The 16,979-nt window shown below is 58.1% G+C and overlaps 3 protein-coding genes across 3 annotated transcripts; all 3 read left to right on the forward strand.

Moving 5' to 3' along the window:
* Positions 1 to 291: 291 nt before the first annotated feature.
* LDBPK_331490 (protein kinase, putative) lies at positions 292 to 6,240 on the forward strand (the record flags this gene model as incomplete). Its single annotated transcript, XM_003863927.1, has 1 exon — positions 292 to 6,240. One exon carries the CDS (start codon positions 292 to 294, stop codon positions 6,238 to 6,240), a length of 5,949 nt encoding a protein of 1,982 aa, XP_003863975.1.
* Positions 6,241 to 7,049: 809 nt separating this feature from the next.
* On the forward strand, positions 7,050 to 8,819 carry LDBPK_331500 (hypothetical protein, conserved; the record flags this gene model as incomplete). The annotated part of the gene is made up of 1 exon (XM_003863928.1): positions 7,050 to 8,819. The coding sequence occupies one exon, from the start codon at positions 7,050 to 7,052 to the stop codon at positions 8,817 to 8,819; it is 1,770 nt and encodes a 589-aa protein (XP_003863976.1).
* A 4,306-nt stretch (positions 8,820 to 13,125) lies between these two features.
* Positions 13,126 to 14,592, forward strand: LDBPK_331510 (amino acid permease-like protein; the record flags this gene model as incomplete). The annotated part of the gene is made up of 1 exon (XM_003863929.1): positions 13,126 to 14,592. The coding sequence occupies one exon, from the start codon at positions 13,126 to 13,128 to the stop codon at positions 14,590 to 14,592; it is 1,467 nt and encodes a 488-aa protein (XP_003863977.1).
* Between the last annotated feature and the right edge of the window lie 2,387 nt (positions 14,593 to 16,979).

Here is a 16,979-nt window from a genome sequence, read left to right on the forward strand (position 1 = left end):
TTCATTTGTTTCGTAACCTTCTCGGTGTGTGTGTGTGTGTGTGTGTGTGTGTGTGTGCCGTTGTTGTTGTTCAACCCTTCCAGCTCTACTCGGCTTGTGTTTAGAGTGCACCCACCCCGCTCCCTCCCTGTCTTCTTCTTCACCTCCACCTTCCCTCCCTGCCTCCCTCCTTTGCAGTGCTGTCGTTGTTCTCGCGCAGCGACTTGTCTTCCTCTTTATTATCGAGTGCATCGATCCAGCTTCCTCTTCTGTGCGCTTCTTTTTTAGTCTTCTCTTCCCCTCGGCAAGGAGATGCTCTCGTGTACGAGTAACTTGTCGAGCGATGCCGCGGCGGCAAGTGAACCGCCTCCCTCACCACGACCTCGCACTCCTGGTCCCCCTATCGTCGCATCCGCCTCTCACTCCTCCATGCCCTCGATGGCCGCGACGCAGATCGTCAGCCGCGGTGGCTCCCCCACGCCGCCACTCACCACCGACGTCGACATCCGCGGTCCGTTCCTGCTCTACGGCCCATCGGGTCGCCTGCTGAGTCGCTACGAACCCTCCGACCTCTGGGGGTTGCTCATTTCGGAGCACACAACGCTGAACTGCACATATGCCCAGACTACAGTACGGGTGGGCCGGGCTGGTGGGTGCGATACCGTCTTGAGCGACCCGCGGGTGAGCAGCACGCATTTCACCATCTCATTGGAGCTAGAACCTTATGGAAACAGCGACCATAGAAACCACTGGCGTGGCAGCGGCGTTGGCGGCGGCGACCATGAGATACCTTTGCTGCTGCGTCGCTCACCAGAAGGCAGCCCCGTCCATACTCGAGGCATGCACACAAACGCGAGCGACGCTATCGCCTCTGGCGCGGGCGTCCCGAAAAGCGCCGCCTCCGGTGGTTTGACGTCATCGTCGTCCCTGTGCAGCGTTGCCGCTGCCGAAAAGGGCTTGAACAAGGACGGCCGATCCGATGCAAGAGCCCTTTCAGAGACGACGCTGCCTGGTTGGCGAGTGAGTCGTGTATCGCTCACCGACTGCAGCGCTAACGGCACCTATGTCAACGACGTGCTCGTCGGTCGCGGGAAGTGCTGTGATCTGCACTACGGCGACGACATCAGTATTGTGCGGGTGCCGGAAAAGAAACGTCCGCGTCGCGGCTCCACCACACCGACAGACCTGTCCAGCGAGGAGGACGAAACGCAACAGGAGTCGGAGAACGAAGTTGCGTGCTTTGCCCAGGGCGAACGTGGCGCAGAGCTGCGGCGCGGAACCGTGGCAGCACCGTCGTCTTCCGCCCACCACGTCGCTCCATCGTCGCGGGACGCGCTCGCCGGCGGTGGCGCTGAACGCATGGGAACTGAAGCGAACGAAGAAGGCAGCTCGCCAAGCGGCGACGACCCCCGCGTAACGCAGATGTTCACGGCGCTCCTCTCCACGCTCTCGACGGAGCACACGTATGTGGAGCGCTTTTGCTTCCACCTTTACCATGCCGAGGAGGTGGGGCGAGGCGGCGCGCCCATCATCGAGCCCGACACGGTTGTTGCCTCTCAGAGGGCGGCGGCGGGGGAAGTGGAAGCAGAAGCGGAAAGACAGAGGGAGGACAACGATGAACAGGACAAGTATAACGATGTACTCCAGCAGTCGCAACCCGAGCTGAAGCACAACCTGTCGCAACACAAGTCGGTGCGCTTCCCTGATGACCCGGTTACGGCTTTCGATCCGCCACCCCAAAACGCCGACAGCGATGCCGTGGACTCGCCGCCAGCCTCGCTCTCTGCACTTCAGCATCGTGACCGACGCGCCTCCCTGTCCATGTCTCCGATCCCTCCTTGTGCCCTAGTACCGGGTGACACCTCCGCCAGCGCTGCCTTCGCTCCGCAGAGCAGCGCGAACTCGTTGACACTCTCTACGGTAGTTACCCCGCACTCCCTTCTCCGGCCACGTCCGTCCATCCGGGAGAGCTTCATCGCCCCAATCAGCCTTCCCGACCCCGAGGAATCGACAGCGCCGTCGAACGGATCCGTGCATGGCTCCGTCATGGCCTCCACCTCGGTAATTCGCTTTCACGAGAGTATCGGCATCAGCGCTGCGCTGCGGCGTAAGGCGGCTGCGCAGCGCGCGCTTGCCGCACGCCGCGGGAGCAGCACCGCGAACAACCAGGCTAACGGCAGCCTCGGTACCGTTGGGGCAATTATGAAGGACATGCCACCGGATATTCCCATTCGCTATGCGGTACTGCCGCTGCGCCACCTTCAGTGGGGTGGCCGCATCGGCTTCGGCGCGAGCGGGGATGTATTCATGGGTATCGACGTCTCGACCGCGACCGTGGTCGCCATCAAAGTGCTGAAAGGAAGCTCGCTTTTTCAGTCCTCGCAGCCTGCGGACACGACGGTGGCTAAAGCACACAGCAAAACCACCTCAGGAAGGTCAGCAGTGCCGTCGGTGCAGGACGACGGTACGATCCTCAACTTGTCAAACATCAGTCTGGGCAACGGCACAGTCACGGACCCCCGGGCATCGTCAGAAGGCTGGACCTGTGCTCCTCCCTCTTTGGCCTCCCCCATGACGGTACCGTCGCACCGTGCCACCTCACGGCAGGTGGACCACACGAACGAGGAGTCGATACAGGTTAGCGAGGCGTCCACACCGCTGACGCCGGCGTCCGCAGTGACCTCGTCATCAGCCTCCGCGCACGGGAACACCTCCGCAGCGCTGGTAAACACGTCGTCTACCTCTCATTGCCACACGCAGGTTCAGCAGAAGCAGCAGCCACCTCGGCCGCAGTCACAAGACGAGCACTCTGCCGCACCACTTCTCCGCAAGCACTTGCGAGAGATTATCTTTCTGACGACGCTGCAGCACCACCGCATCGTGCGCTTCCTCGGCTTCCAGTTCAGCGGCGAGGGTCGTCTGTGTCTTCTTATGGAGTACGTGGCTGGTGGGACCTTGCAGACGCTGGTCAAGAACTTCGGCGTGTTTGAGGAGAACGTGATTCGCCTGTACACGTTGCAGATCCTAGAGGGTTTGGAGTACCTGAAACGCAAGGGTGTTGTACACGGTGACTTAAAGAGCGCAAACATCCTCGTGTCGGAGCAGGGCAGCGTGAAGCTGACCGACTTTGGCACGAGTCGCTTCTTGCGCGCGTGTGCAGCAGAGGAAAAGGGAGCCGGGGAAGCGGCTGGGGCAGACGATGAGCGGCCGGGAGCTGAAGTGCGTCGCGCTCGTCGCCGGGGTGAGTCTCGCGAAGTCCACCACGCACCTGCAGATCGAGCGCGCAAGCGCTATCATTACGGCAACTCTCCTGGCGCCGATGCCGCGGTGTCAGAAGATGGCAGAGGAGAGGATATCAGCGTCGGCAACTCAGAAGGGTGCGGGGACTGCTGTCGCGGCGGCAGTGACGAGGACGTATACCCGGATGACGTCCACAGCGCCGAGGACAACTTCGAGGAGGACGAGGAGGGAGAGGAGCCCAACGAGGACGACGGTTCGGAGCGTCGCTTGCTCTGCGGCACGCCTCTCTACATGAGCCCCGAGCTCATCCGCACACAAGAGCCGACCTTCGCCTCCGATATGTGGGCCCTAGGATGTGTGGTGTACGAGATGGCGACAGGTGGAGTTTTACCATGGCGGCCGGTGCACAACCTGAGTGCACCGGCGGTTATTTGGTACATCGGGCAGCGGGGCGAAGAGGGCGACGGACCTTCGATGGATGACGTTTACACGGAGCGAGACCGCCTGAACCGCGCCAGTACCGACCCGTCGCTTCATGAGGCAGTGGATGACTCGTACGACGAAGAAGGCGGAGGGCACCGCGGCCACAGCAGCAGAGGCGGCAGCGTGGGTCGCTGGGATCGCACTCCATCCCCTATGCTGTTGGACCTCCTACAATCTACGTTGAACATGAACCCAGCACTGCGCCCCACTCCAGCGGAGCTGCTTCAGCATCCCTTTATCCGCAATGAAGCCTCTAATGCGGCGCTCGAGCGCTGGCACGCCTTGGTGGCAGCGAACCGTCTCCCCGCTACCCACGCACTGAAGCAGCACGGCGAGGAAGGCGAGGAGTCGATGTCACATCTCACGCTGAAGGCTGAGCCTGTCGCGGATATCAAGAGTACGCTGAGGTCGGTGCGTGGCAGCGCTTCAAGAGACGGCTCACAGCACGCTCGCGCCTCGCTCTCCCCCGAACGCACGCCGCCCTCACCACAGGCGATTGAAGTGGAGGAACTGGGCGACAACGCCCCCGCCAAGCTAGGCGGCGAGAATCCACCAGGCACGGCATCGAGGCAGCAACATCCTTCGCGGCACCCCCCGCCCCCGCTAGGAGAGCCAATGACGTCGCCGTCGATGAACCTTATGGGCGACCCCTGCGAAGATGCGGAGCCGTCTTCCGTGTTGCCGCTTCCGCCACCGGCCAGCCAGCCGAAGCCGCAGATGCCGAAGGCGCATGCAGTGCAGGTCCCCTCGGTGCTTGGTGCAGGCAGCCCCGACTCGCAGCCGCTCATCTGCGAGCCCCCGCGGCGGCCAGACATACGTGGACGTAGCATGGATGCGCCGCCGCCCGTAATAAGTCAGGCCGCTGCATCCCCAGAACGCTTCCCCAGCGCGTCGCACGGTGCGGCGTCCCTGCCGTGGTGGACCCCGCAGAGCTTCTCGGCGCCGACCAAGCTGCCCGTTTCTCGATCTCGCGCCTCTGCCTCGGCTCTTGTGGGTATGCGACAGGCTGAACAGCAGGCGCCGTACACCATGCCAGTGACGCAGCAAAGCACGAGCAAGTCGTACCTGCGTCAGCATCAGCTATTCCTCAAGCAAAACGAGCTCGAGCGTCGTCGAATCTCTTTTTTAGTGCCGCAAGGTGGACGGCAAATGAGCGGTCGCCACCGCACCGAAGGGCCGCCGATACTACAGCAGCAGCAGCAGCAGCAGCCCTTGCCCATGGCTTCCGCTCCGGCAGCGGCTGGGATAATGCCCATGTGTCCGCCTAGCTATCAGTACGCGATGCAGCAGCCCGTGCTGGAATACACGCCTGGCTACAGCGACTACAATCCCCAGGTGAACACGCAGACGGTGGAAATGCGCCTGCCGCCGGGCTTCACAAGTCAGTCGCTCTCCGCCCCACACCAGCAGGGCAGACGGCAGAGCTGGAGCATCGGCAGCAACAGGGTGTTGGCGGGTGTGCAGCTGCAGAGCGTCGCCTCCAGCCAGAAGCCGCTCTCCCAGCAGCTGCGAGGAAACAAGCCAAAGCACAGCAGCCGGAGAGAGCGCGCGCGAATCGCGCCGACTACCGCGGCAGCGTCCAACGTCTCGCCTTCACTGCACCCCAGTACTCGAAGCCCCGTCATATCAATGAATTCCAGCCATGTCAGGGGCCCTGCAGCGGCTGACTCCACACGCGAGAGCAGTGGACCTGTACTCTCACACACGTCACAGCAATTTGCGCCGCAGCAACAACTGTCCATGCAGCAACTGCACCCCGTTGTAGGGGGCTTGACGATGGAGATGGACAATCTTACGATATCTTCCCCACTATTGTCGAGCTTTGCTGCGTCGATGGCGCCCTTACCGGTGCAGGATCACAGATGCGTACTCAGCTACAGCGGTGCACCCATGCCGGTGGATCAGCCGGTCTCAAAATCGCCGCAAGCCCACTGCCAAGGACCCGTTCTTGCCCTTCTTTCGCACCCGCGCCACCGCCACACCGCACACGCACAGTCGGCCACGACAAGCAGCCTCGGTCCCGGCAGCGGAGACGGTGGCGGCGCCGTCCAGCAGGCTTCGCCAGCCAATGCCGCTGAAGTGGAAGGAGCTGGAAACAGCGCTGCCCAACGGAACGCTCGGCGTGGGAGGCAAGGTCGCCGGAGCGCTTTGTCCTCTTCCAGTCTGCTTCTCCATCAGAACCGCCTCCGAAACCCACGGCGCGCTTCGCCGCTGCTGAGGCAGCAGCTACACCAGATGACCTTGACAAGTACTCGCACCTGTGTGGTGGAGCACAGCGACAAACAGGAGCAGCAACAAATACCGTCTTTGAACGAAGAAGCACCAGCCTCGCAGCAGCAGGAAGAGCCACGCAGCACGAAGCGACCGTGCGCGGCAAGGTCGAATGGGCGGAGCTCGTCTACCTACACGGCGGGAAAGAAGCGGCGCATTCGCACATCGCTGCGCGTGTCCACCAGAGAGGCGATTCGGCGTCAGCAACAGCGACGTTCGCAGAAGCTGCGAGATCAGTCCCTGGAGGCTAGCGCAAAGCAGCAGTGAAAAGGCCGTGTCCCGCGAGACGGCTGGGGGACGAGGACACACATATGTGCATCTGTCTCTCTAACTCTGTATCTGTGTGCGCGCGTGTGTGTTTGTGTGTGTCTGTGTGAACGGGGGAGGGGTTGTGTCCCGTTGATGTCTTTGCTGTGTCTTTCTTCCGCGAAACTGAAGAAAAGGTGCCGACACACATTCTCGTTCCACCGGCGTGCGTCTCAAGTGTCGTCTGCGTGTCTTCGTCTCTCTCGCTCGCTCGCTCTTTGGCTGTCTCCCTCCGTCTCGTTGGTTTGGCCGGACTGGGCCCCACTGCGATGGTAAGCGAGGCCGCAGAGAGAGAGGTGCGTTATCGCCTGATTGTCTGTTGCCAAAGATCTCTTGCAAAAGCCAAGTGCCGCATCTCTGCAAGTGCCTCTTTCGTTTTCTCATGAATGCCCTTGCAGTGCCGTGCTCGTCGGCCGAGGAAAGGGACGCTACTGCGGCTTTCCAGAGCGCGCATGGAAGTCTTCTGCTCCACACGTGCGACAGGCACAGGCGAACACGCACACGTCCATGTACACGAAAACGGTCATTCCTTCCGTGCCCATCCCATCTTCCCGCTTTCTACCGCCTCTGACGCTTTCTCGTTCCGTCAACATGGTCCCCGAAACGTAAACGACGTACTCGCACACGTGCACATGCCCACACACAAGCACGTCTAGCAACGGACACGCCAGCGCGCAGCTCTTCCACTCTGCTCAACTGTCGCCGCTGACGACATCAACTAGTTGTGGTGTGCATGTTTGTTTGTCTTCAACCGCAGCTCTGTATCTGCGATGCAGATCGGCCTCGCCACCGCTGTGCCCTCGCCCACAACTTCTCCCCAGTGGCTGCAGGACATTGAGAATCAGCTTCTCATCCGCAACGCAGTCGAGCTGAAGCCGTCGCAGTCGATCTTTAATAGCTACACCACTCTCCATGCCTCTGTGCTACACCTGCAAACAGTGGAAGATGAGCGGCAACGATTGCGGATGGAGCAGAGTCGGCTCACGGAGCGGGTCCGCGAGCTCGAGCGGGCGGCTGCCAACTCGTCTCTGCAAACGTCGCGCGAGCGTGAACTGGAGGCGAAGAAGGACGCCCTGCAAGACCAACTGCGGGTGTACATGCAGCGGGAAAGCGACTACTACAAGACACTGTCAGAGATGAAGGCGGTACAAGAAGAGAGGGATAAGCTGCAGCTCAGGTCAAACAAGCTGGACGCCGAGCTGGAGCAACGCACAGCAGAGCTGCAGCTGCTGCACAAGGAGTACACGGCCCTCCGCGACGAGTACGACCGCGTGCGGCTGACGGTCAGCGAGGCCGACCGCTACCTACGCGAAGTTAAGACCGCGAAGGAGAAAACCGCGCAACTGCAGCACCGCATCGCGACACTGGAGGCTGAGGTGAGCGTGCTGCGACGTCAGTTGCAGGAAGCCCTCAAAGGGGAGACGGCCGCCGCCGTGGACAAAGCCAAGCACGCGAGCGCGAACAAGGATGGGGGGGACGCTGAAGTGACCCCGAGTCCCATGCACACCACCCATAGCCCGCACGCGGGCCCGTGCACAACGCTCTCTCCAAACTGCCTTGGTGCAGAGCCCAGTCGCGCCTCCATGGTCATCTCAGAGGCACACAATAGCAGCACGCTGCACGGGCTGTGCGTACTGGATGACGGCAAGCACTTTCTGACTTCTGGCGCGGACAAGCACATCCGTCTCTGGAATCGTCAAAGCGCGCAGGCGGAGAAGTACTTCTCCTCGAGCAGCATTGCCCTCGCCTTGGATACCTCGTCCCACTACTTGCTTGCCGGCTGCGCCGATCACGTCGTGCGCTTCTGGGATGTGAACAGCTTGCGGGTGCTTGAGATGACGGGGCACACGGAAAAGGTCGTGGCGGCATGTCTCACCTCCAGCGCCCAACACGCCTTCACCGCAAGCTCGGATAGCACCATCAAGCTCTGGGACGTTCGCCGGCGCGAGTCGCTGCGCACGCTGCTGTGCCAGAGCACATGCAACGACGTTACTGTGTCCGGCGACACGGTCTTCTCGGCGCACTATAACGGCAAGATCACGGTGTGGGACCGACGGACAGCGACGCGCAGCGGCGAGGTGGTGGCCCATCAGCGCGTTGCGACGTGTGTGCGTGTGAGCGCAAATGGGCAGCTGTGCGTATCCATGGGCAAAGACAACGTCATATCGGTACGCGACGCTCGTGTATTCACTAAGACGCTGTTCAGTGTCGCCCCGGTGCAGCTCATTGTGATGATGAGCTGGGCTCGTCTGTCCATCGCCCCCAGCGGGCAGCTGTGTGCCGTGGGCAGCGGACGGACCTCGGACCTCCTCCTTATCCGACTTCACGGAGGAGGGCAGGATGACGCGGAGGCGACCGACAGCGCATCATCTCCAGCGTCGGTAAAGGTGCTGAAGGCATCTATGTCGAACGCAACTTCTTGCGGCGATCAGGGTAGCGGTAGCAGCAAGGGACCTATCTTTAGCACCGCGTGGGGTGCAAGCGAGGGCGGTCCATTGGTGTCTATCAGCAATGATCACTGTGTGCAGGTGTGGGAGTGAAGTGCGTGCTGTAGGCTACACAATGGGGCGACAAAGAAACGTGTGTGGGGCCACGGTGCTGTGCGCTTCCTACCCTTTCCGCTTCCACCGAGCCGCCTCGATTTCCCCTTCGGGTCGTCACCAAAAGTGCCGTGCACTGGGGTGTCTGGATGTTCCTCGTATCGCTGCTCTGCTGATATTGCGTGTCTTCGTTTTCTTGCGTTTATTCGGCTGCCGCTCCCCCTTTCTTTTTGCTGTTGTTCATTGCTATTGAGACATGAACCCCCATTTTGTTCTTGCTCGTGCACGCGCGATGCATGCGTGTCTATGTATTTGGGAGGAAGTCGTCGTTCTTCCACAACCATCACCACCATCCCCTTCTCCTCCCATGCCTTTCTGGCGTGACTGTGCTGTGCCGCTCCCTCCCTCTATCGCTCTCTTTCTCTCGTGTCTTGGATTCGCTGCGTCTCCTTGAATGGACGCCACCGACGGACACCAAGACGTGACAGCGACGGAACACAAGCGCACAAGTAACGCATACAAAGCGAAAGACAACAAAAAAAAAACGGCGAGACGCACACGCTGTTTTTGCATGGGTGCCACGGCTGCTGGACTGCTCCAGCACGGAAAGACTGAAGTGAAAAGAGCAAAGGCGGGAAGCTTCTGTGGTGCGTAGCCGCTGCCGTGATGTACAGAACGGAGGCCTCAGGCGTGAAATGCGCCATCTTGCGCAGCTCTTATCTCCCTCTCCCAGCGCCGCCTCTGCGGCCAGCATCCCATCCGCTCCCTCGGAAGGACTCACTTGTTCGCTTGCACTGACCTTCATTGCCTCCTTCGTCTCTCCTTCCCTCCCTTTCGCCTTTCTTGGCTCGCCTGTCACGTTCATCCCGCATGCACAACCGTGCCCGCGTCAACATGTAGTGATCAATCACACACCTCTCCCTGCACACTGCACACACACCTCAAAGCAAGCGTTCCTGTTGCTCTTCTTGCCATCGCCCCTCACCTTAGTCGGCTAGCTGATCCCCCTTTTTTCCGCTTCTTCTTCCCTCCGTGTCTTGTTTTCTTTTTGTTTCTTTGCGTATGCGTGTGCACGTGCTCGTCTGCGTCTGTCCCGTTTTTTGTCGCGCGTGTGGATGCACTCGCCTGTAGGGAGTGTGTATTAATTCTCTTTCCCTCTCTGTGTGTTTGTGTATCGTGTTTGACGTGCCCAACTCCCTTTCTCACGTTCTATGTTACTCTTCTCGTTCAGTCCCTGTCTCGCACACACACTCTTCCCTTCCTTCCCTTTCTCTCTCTTCTTGATCTTTTTTCCAGTTTTTTTTTTCGTTCCTCCCTCGCCGTTTTCCTTCGCTTTCTTGTGTGTGTGTGTGTCGTTGTGTCATTGTAGCCTCTGTCTGTTCGCGTGCCTCTTTTGGTGTGTTGCCACCTATTTTTGTTGTTGTTCTTTGTTTGCTGACTTGTTTGCGGTGGTGGTGGCTGATTGTACTTCGCTTCTTTTTCCTTTTGGTATTTTGCGTTTTGCTGCTCTTGTGCGTATGTATCGGTGCTGTTTTTAGGGGTGGGGCTCTCCGTTTCTCGCGTGCTGCTTCTCTCTGCATCGTCGCATAAAAGAGCTTCTGTCTGCACGAGGCACAGAATCAGAGCAAGACAAGCAGACACGCTACTCTACGTCCCGAACATCAAGTTTTTGTTTGTCTTTCGTGTCGGTCGCTTGTGCGTCTGTCTTTTTGCGAGCGAGTGCGTGCGTGCCGTGTCGACTTTCCTCTTTTTTCAGCGGTAAACTCGCCTCACTCTTTGTTTCGTCGCACGCGCACTGGCGCGCGTGCCTGCGCATACGTGCATCTCGTGAAGTAGTGCATTTCTTGTTTCGTATAATAGCTATATACATGACCAAGAGATCTTCCTTCATCTTGCCAGTATTCCTTCACCGTCTTGCTGTGTGCTCCTCTCCCACACAAACGCACGAGCGCCAGCACACACACGTACACGCGCACAGATAAAAGAACGAATAGCCGTAAACTGCCTCTCCCGCTCCCTCCATTCCACACTTGCGCCTCCCACTTAGTCCGAGGACTGTGTCTTCGCTCGCACCTCTACTATTGCGGCTGGTCGCCTCTTGCAACGCCGTCACAGTATTGCGCTTCTCCAAGGGCTGCCTCACGGGACTTGGGCACGAGAAAAAGCGGGGAGACATTATAGACGGCACGGCACGTGAAACGCTGTTGTGCAACAGGGGGCGAGAGCGAAGCAAGAAGAAGTGAGGGGCGTCATTCCTCGTGCTCGCTCGCTCATTTTCTCTCGGTGGGCGTCGTCGGAGGTGCGAAACAAGAACGCAAATTGGCGGAAGGACAGAAAACCCGAAAGCAGAAGATTGAAAACGGTGATTTTTTTTTCCTGTGACCTGCTTGTATGTATGGTAACTGCGGGAAACGAAAAAAAAGCAAACGGGGATAAAAGTAAAACGCCTCTGCCGTGAAGATACGTGCACCACTAACCACGTATATTGTGCCTAGACTGCACGGCGCACCCTCCCCTCCCGCCAACGGCACGCACTCAGTCTAGCAAAAACGGAGAAGAGGCGCTTGTTCTCCTCGTTTGCGAATTCGCCGGTTCTTTTCCCGTACGCCTTTTCCGTTGCTCCTAGTGATTCCCTTCTTCCTCCGCCCCCCCCCCTCACCCCCCAAAGCACACCCTTTTTGCTGACTATTTTCAACAGCTTTTGTGTGTGTGTGTGGGTCTTCCTGTGCTCACGGCTCCCCCTCCCTACACACGCACCCACCCTCGCAGTCGCCATTCTTTTCGTTCCTTTTTCGGCCTCAGTAATACGGTTGCCATTGTCTTTTTCGTTTGCGTGTCTCGGCGCGACGGCGATTCCGTGCAGCCCTTCGGACAAGGGCGTACGGAGCCGGAAGGGAGAAAGTAAGGAGTGAAACGAAACAGAGAGCGTCTATCCTCACACCGACATCCCAATAGCCCGTTGCTTGGCCAACACGGCGTTGCTGTGAGCTGACTGCTTCCGCTTCATACTTGTAGCGTATTTTTTTTTTACGTACTCCTCCCTCTCCATCTCCTGGAACTGCTGTGTTTTTTTTTTTTTTGCTCCTTCCGTGCCTGTGCATCTCTCGCTTCCCCAGCTGCAGTGTCTCCTTGCTTTGCCTTTCGCGTGTGTGTCTTGTCTGCACAAGAGCAGTAACTCATCGGCTTGCGAATCGAAGCAGCGTGCGCGCTTATATCCGTATCAGCACATACATGTATATATCGATATTGATATATACACCTGCTTTAGTGCTTTCAACGCGATCGCAGGCCCTCCCCCATACACTTACACACGTGTCGCGTAGCGGTAACGGTAATTTGCCTTCCCGTTGCTCAGAGTCGCGCTTAAGTGTAGGAGAGCACGCCCAAGGACTTCAAGAGAGACCCAGCACGCATCTTCAACACTGCCAGCGGTTGTCTCGCCACTTCGAAGCTCTGCTGCGGCCCGCTAGCCATCGCGCAAATACTGGTCAGCCGGTGCGCGCACCATAGGTCGAGTCAGCAAACAGGAGTGGAAGAAACGTACATGTAGTTGCATGGTGGACGAGAAAATCCACATCATCATTCCCTTATTCCCACCCCAGCCAACCACCCACGCGCCGAGCCTTCACACGTGCATTACCACCACCGACCATCGCAGACTTCCTCGGCGTGGGATAAGGGCGACACAGTTTTTCGTCCTTTCTTTTCCAGTCGACGATAGCGTCACTGCCACCACGACGCAGAGCACTACGTTCTCTTTCTTTTCATCTTTACGTCTTCTTTGTTTCACTCGCTTGTGCGTGCGTTGACGTGTCCTTTTTGCCCTTTTCATTCAACGTTTTTTCTTTGTTATCGTTTTCTTTTTCTTTCGTATGTGTGTGTGTGTGAAGGGGCGCCGATCCTCTGCCGGCTCACTTGCTAGCCGATATTGGCCCTTCATTTGGATTTGGTGCTCTTCCCCTCCCCTCCCCTCCCCCCAGCATCTGCACACACACACACACACACACACGAGGCGTGAATTGCCGAAGCAAGTCCATCGGCGAAGGAAAGGGGAGAAGCTGTGTGAGAGGCGCAAAGGTCTCTCCCTGTCGCTTCTCTGAAGAAGAGTCTCATTATTGGTCGAGGCTAAGAGGGGCATCCTTTGGCTCTACTCTTCCATATCTGCGTCTCTCTTTCCTGGCCTGCTCGCTCTTTGACTCGCTGAGTGCGCGCAGCTGTAAGTGCGCTTGCCCGTCTACGCTGGCGTTTGGGTATCTCGCTGCATCTGCAACATCTCATACCAACGCGCTCGCTGGGCGTGGATGCAATGTTCGGCTGCGAGATGATGAGATTGAGCAGCGGCAGCGTTCTCGGAGCTGCCCTGAGCCTTGCCGTCACCACCATGGGTGCCGGCATCCTCACACTGCCTTCCGCCTACGCAGATGCAGGCATCATCCCTGCAACTCTTATCCTCGTCGGTGTCGGCATTCTCACGGTGTTCTCGATAGACTACATCATCCTCGGTGTAGACAAGCTGGGTCGTAACTCGTACGAGGAGCTCACACGTGAGTTGCTTGGCAAGAAGGCGGAGGAAGTGGTACGATGGATGCTAATCATTTATAACACGGGATCTGCTATTGGCTACCTCGTCGTCTTCGAAGACCTTGTAGCACCGATGCAGCCTCTCGTCACCAGCTACCTGCCCGCGCTCACCACGCCGAAGCACTCGCTGCTTTCCTTCTGGGCCGTCTTCATCCTGCCGCTCTCCTGCGTTCCCACGCTGGGGGCCCTGCACATCTCCTCCTTCCTCGCCATCTCGGCGACGAGTTTCATCTGCATCATGATTATTTTCCGCTACTTCGTGCCGGGCCCCACGGAGCTATCCGCCATGACGACAGACGCCATCGCCAACGGCACAGCATCTGCCAACTGGTGGTTGGGTAAGTACCCCTTGCTGGCTCTGCCGATCATCATGTTCTCGTTCGACTGCCAGTCCCTCGTATTTCAGATATACGCTGGCCTGGACGACATGCGGCGAAGCGTCATGATTAAGGTGGCCATCATCAGCCTCATCGTCACTGGCGTCATCCACGCTGCCGTCGGTCTCTTTGGCTACCTCTCGAACCCGGTGGACGTGCGCGAGAACATCATCAGCAACTACGACCCCAACGTCGACCGCCTCTTTCAGATTGGCTACCTCCTGTACACCGCACCGATGATTTTAGCATTCGTTTTGATGATGTTCCCTATTCGCGACTCGATCTTCATTTTGTGGTATGGCTACAGCTCTGCGTCGATGGCGACACACGTACCGCGTAGCAAGGACTTCACGCGACTTGTACACCAAGAAGAAGCGCTGGAGCTGATGGTGAATGCGGAAAGTGAGCATCAGCGCAGCCACTGTAACGGCTTCGGTAGCAAACACAACAACTACGGCAGCGTCAAGGAGGAACTGCAGCAAGTTATCGAAGCGAAGAAGCACCACAACGATATTGAGCGGATTCCGCTGCGAGATCATCTCATCATTAGCATCACACTGAGCACTCTGTGCGTGGCGGTGGCCCTCCTGGTTCCCGGGATCGTGTCGGTGGTCTCGTTACTTGGAGGTCTGTGTTGCTCCACGCTGTGCTTTATCGTGCCTGGTCTGTACCGCTGGCAGCTGCACTACAAGAATATTGCTCGCTGCCAGGCGTTTTGGGAGATGGCGCTCATGGTGTTCATGGTAGTCTTTGGCGGCGTCGCCGCCATCTTAGGCACAGCTGTGTGGGTCGAGGGCGTCCTACTCAGCATTTAATGATCACGGTGTGGCGAACACAGGGCGTTTGCCCACCGTGAAGGTTTTTTTTTGCGCACAAACGCAAGTATATATATATATATATATATGTATATGCGCATGTGTGTGTGTGTGTGCACTCCGTTGAGCTGCTATTGCGGTCTAATTGGATTACACTCCCTTTATCGCCCCCCCCCACCTTCCCCTTTTTATTTTAGTCTTCTTTTTCCTTCTGTGTTGTCTGTGTGTGTGTGTGTGTGTGTTCATGTTTTTGTGACCCACTCTCCCCATGTTGTTCTCCTTTGATTTGCTGCTGTTGTTAAGTAATCTTTAAGAATAACAGACGTGTGTGTTTACGGGTTCGACATCCGCTAGCCGCCCCCCACCGCTTCCTTCCACGCATACGCACATACGCGCCAGCCAATATCGGTCCCTCCCCCTCCCGCCGTCTTTGATGATATCGTTGCCGTCTCTCTTTCTCTCTTTATCGCCCTCCCTCCTGCGCATCCGTACAGACACATTCCAGTATGATATATTCCCTTTCTTCCTTTCCTCACTGCGCGTGTTCTTTCCACTCGCCCCGTGGCCTAATTCTTGTCTTTCTAACGCTCCATTTTTTTCTTTACTTCTTCTTGCCCCTCCCCCGCGCCTACGCACATGTACACACGCATCGGCGCAAACAGTTCCTTCGTTCAACGGCGCGTTGCACGCGTGTCTTTGCCCGGTGCAGGAACAGAGGGTGTTTTTCTCTCGCTTCTCCGTGTCTCATTCCGTTCGCCCACCTCCCCATGTGTTGGGGTGGCTGCGCTCGATGGCCCCATGAGTGTGTCGTTGTCTTCTTCCCCTACTTGTGCATGGGCGCCTCTGCTCGTTTCTCTCCTCACTCTCTCACCCCTCCCCCGATAAAGTGTCCAGGTGGCTGCGCCTGCCTGTGCGTGTGTATTCCATGCCGGGCGGAGAGGCGAGCACCGAGAGGAGCGGCACAAGCTGAGACAAGGGCAAACAAAATGGAATCATCAGCGCAGCATAAGATGTGTGGCATCGATGGATGCCGCCGCCTCTGTATCACCTCCCTCCCCTTTCTGACGAAGAAACAAGAGTCTGGCACTCTTCCGCGCTTGTCTGTGCGACAGTGAGTGAAGGCGAGAGAGAGAGTAAAGCGAAAAAAATATATAGCGCTGTTGTTGCTTCTTGCTTTAAGCTGCGATGCAGATGGCACGAGCCTCGTGGGTGCACGCACATATACAGAGAGAGAAAGGGAGAGAGAGAGATGTATGGGAGGGAGAGAAAGTGGGGAGAGGGGGTGGGCATGCATCCCACCAGCACATTCACGCACGCGCGTGTGTGCCTGTGCACGTGTGGCAGGTGCAACCATGAGTCGCTTCCGGTTACGAGACCGAGTTAGGGCGCACCGCTCTGTCACGGCTATCTCTCGGTTATCCTTTCAGTACCATGTGTTCGCTTAACGCCCCCTTCTTCGCGCGCCCGCACTCACGTAAGTGCGGCTCTGTGGGTAGATCGCTAAGGGCAGTCGATCGCGTCGGAGAGCCTGCTTGTTATTCGTGAGGTCTTCTTTTTCATCTCCCCTTCGTTATCTTCTGCCACTGCGGAGCCGCGTGTGGGGGGTATGGTCGTTGGTGAGGGTGTGCGTGTGTACGTGTGCATGCCTTCCTTCTCTGTTTTTTTTTTGTGTCCTTCGCGGTGAGGTCTACTACAAGAGCAGCGCCCTCTACGTAGGTGTGTGTGTGTGGCATGCGGTCATCCTCGCTGTCTCTTCTCCGCTTGCTTCTTTTTTCCCTTCGTTTTTCAGCCGACATGGGCACATGTGCTGGCGCTGCAGGCGCGTCACGCGCGCCGCTCACTACCGTTAGTCTCTGGGCATTGTGCGTTGAAAGACAGCGACAGCGTTCACAGGCTTTCGAAATCGGCAATGCAAGAGGAACCGACACCAACTGCAGTAGATAACGGGCCTGGTTATCGCTTTCAGGCGCCAGGCCCACATTCCCCGAAACCGCGCTACACGATGCGGTACGCTGAGACAAAAGCTACTTGGCAGAAGCTGTCCGACACCAGACGAACAAGGATGCTCAACCCACGGGACGACAGGGGATTATCCTTGCACAGCTGCGCGGGGGCACCTGTCCGCACCTCGGGTCCCCGCAGCGGCGGGTGACTAGCAGAGACAAGATGGCGCCCTATATCTACTAATCCGCTGGCATTGTGGGGCGCCCCCGTGCCACTTTGGTACGACAAGCCATGAGATCTCTCTGCGCAGGTAAATGCTTATCCGCCGGCCCCCTCTACCCTCGACACACACACTCGTGTCAGAGGCGTGCGGATTCAGAAGAGGGCGGAATGCCCCCATCCCCTGCAGCCACAGGCCAATGGCATCGACGGAAATGGAAGAT

The sequence above is a fragment of the Leishmania donovani genome, chromosome 33 (assembly GCF_000227135.1).
Source record: "Leishmania donovani BPK282A1 complete genome, chromosome 33".
Classification (NCBI taxonomy): Eukaryota; Euglenozoa; class Kinetoplastea; order Trypanosomatida; family Trypanosomatidae; genus Leishmania; species Leishmania donovani.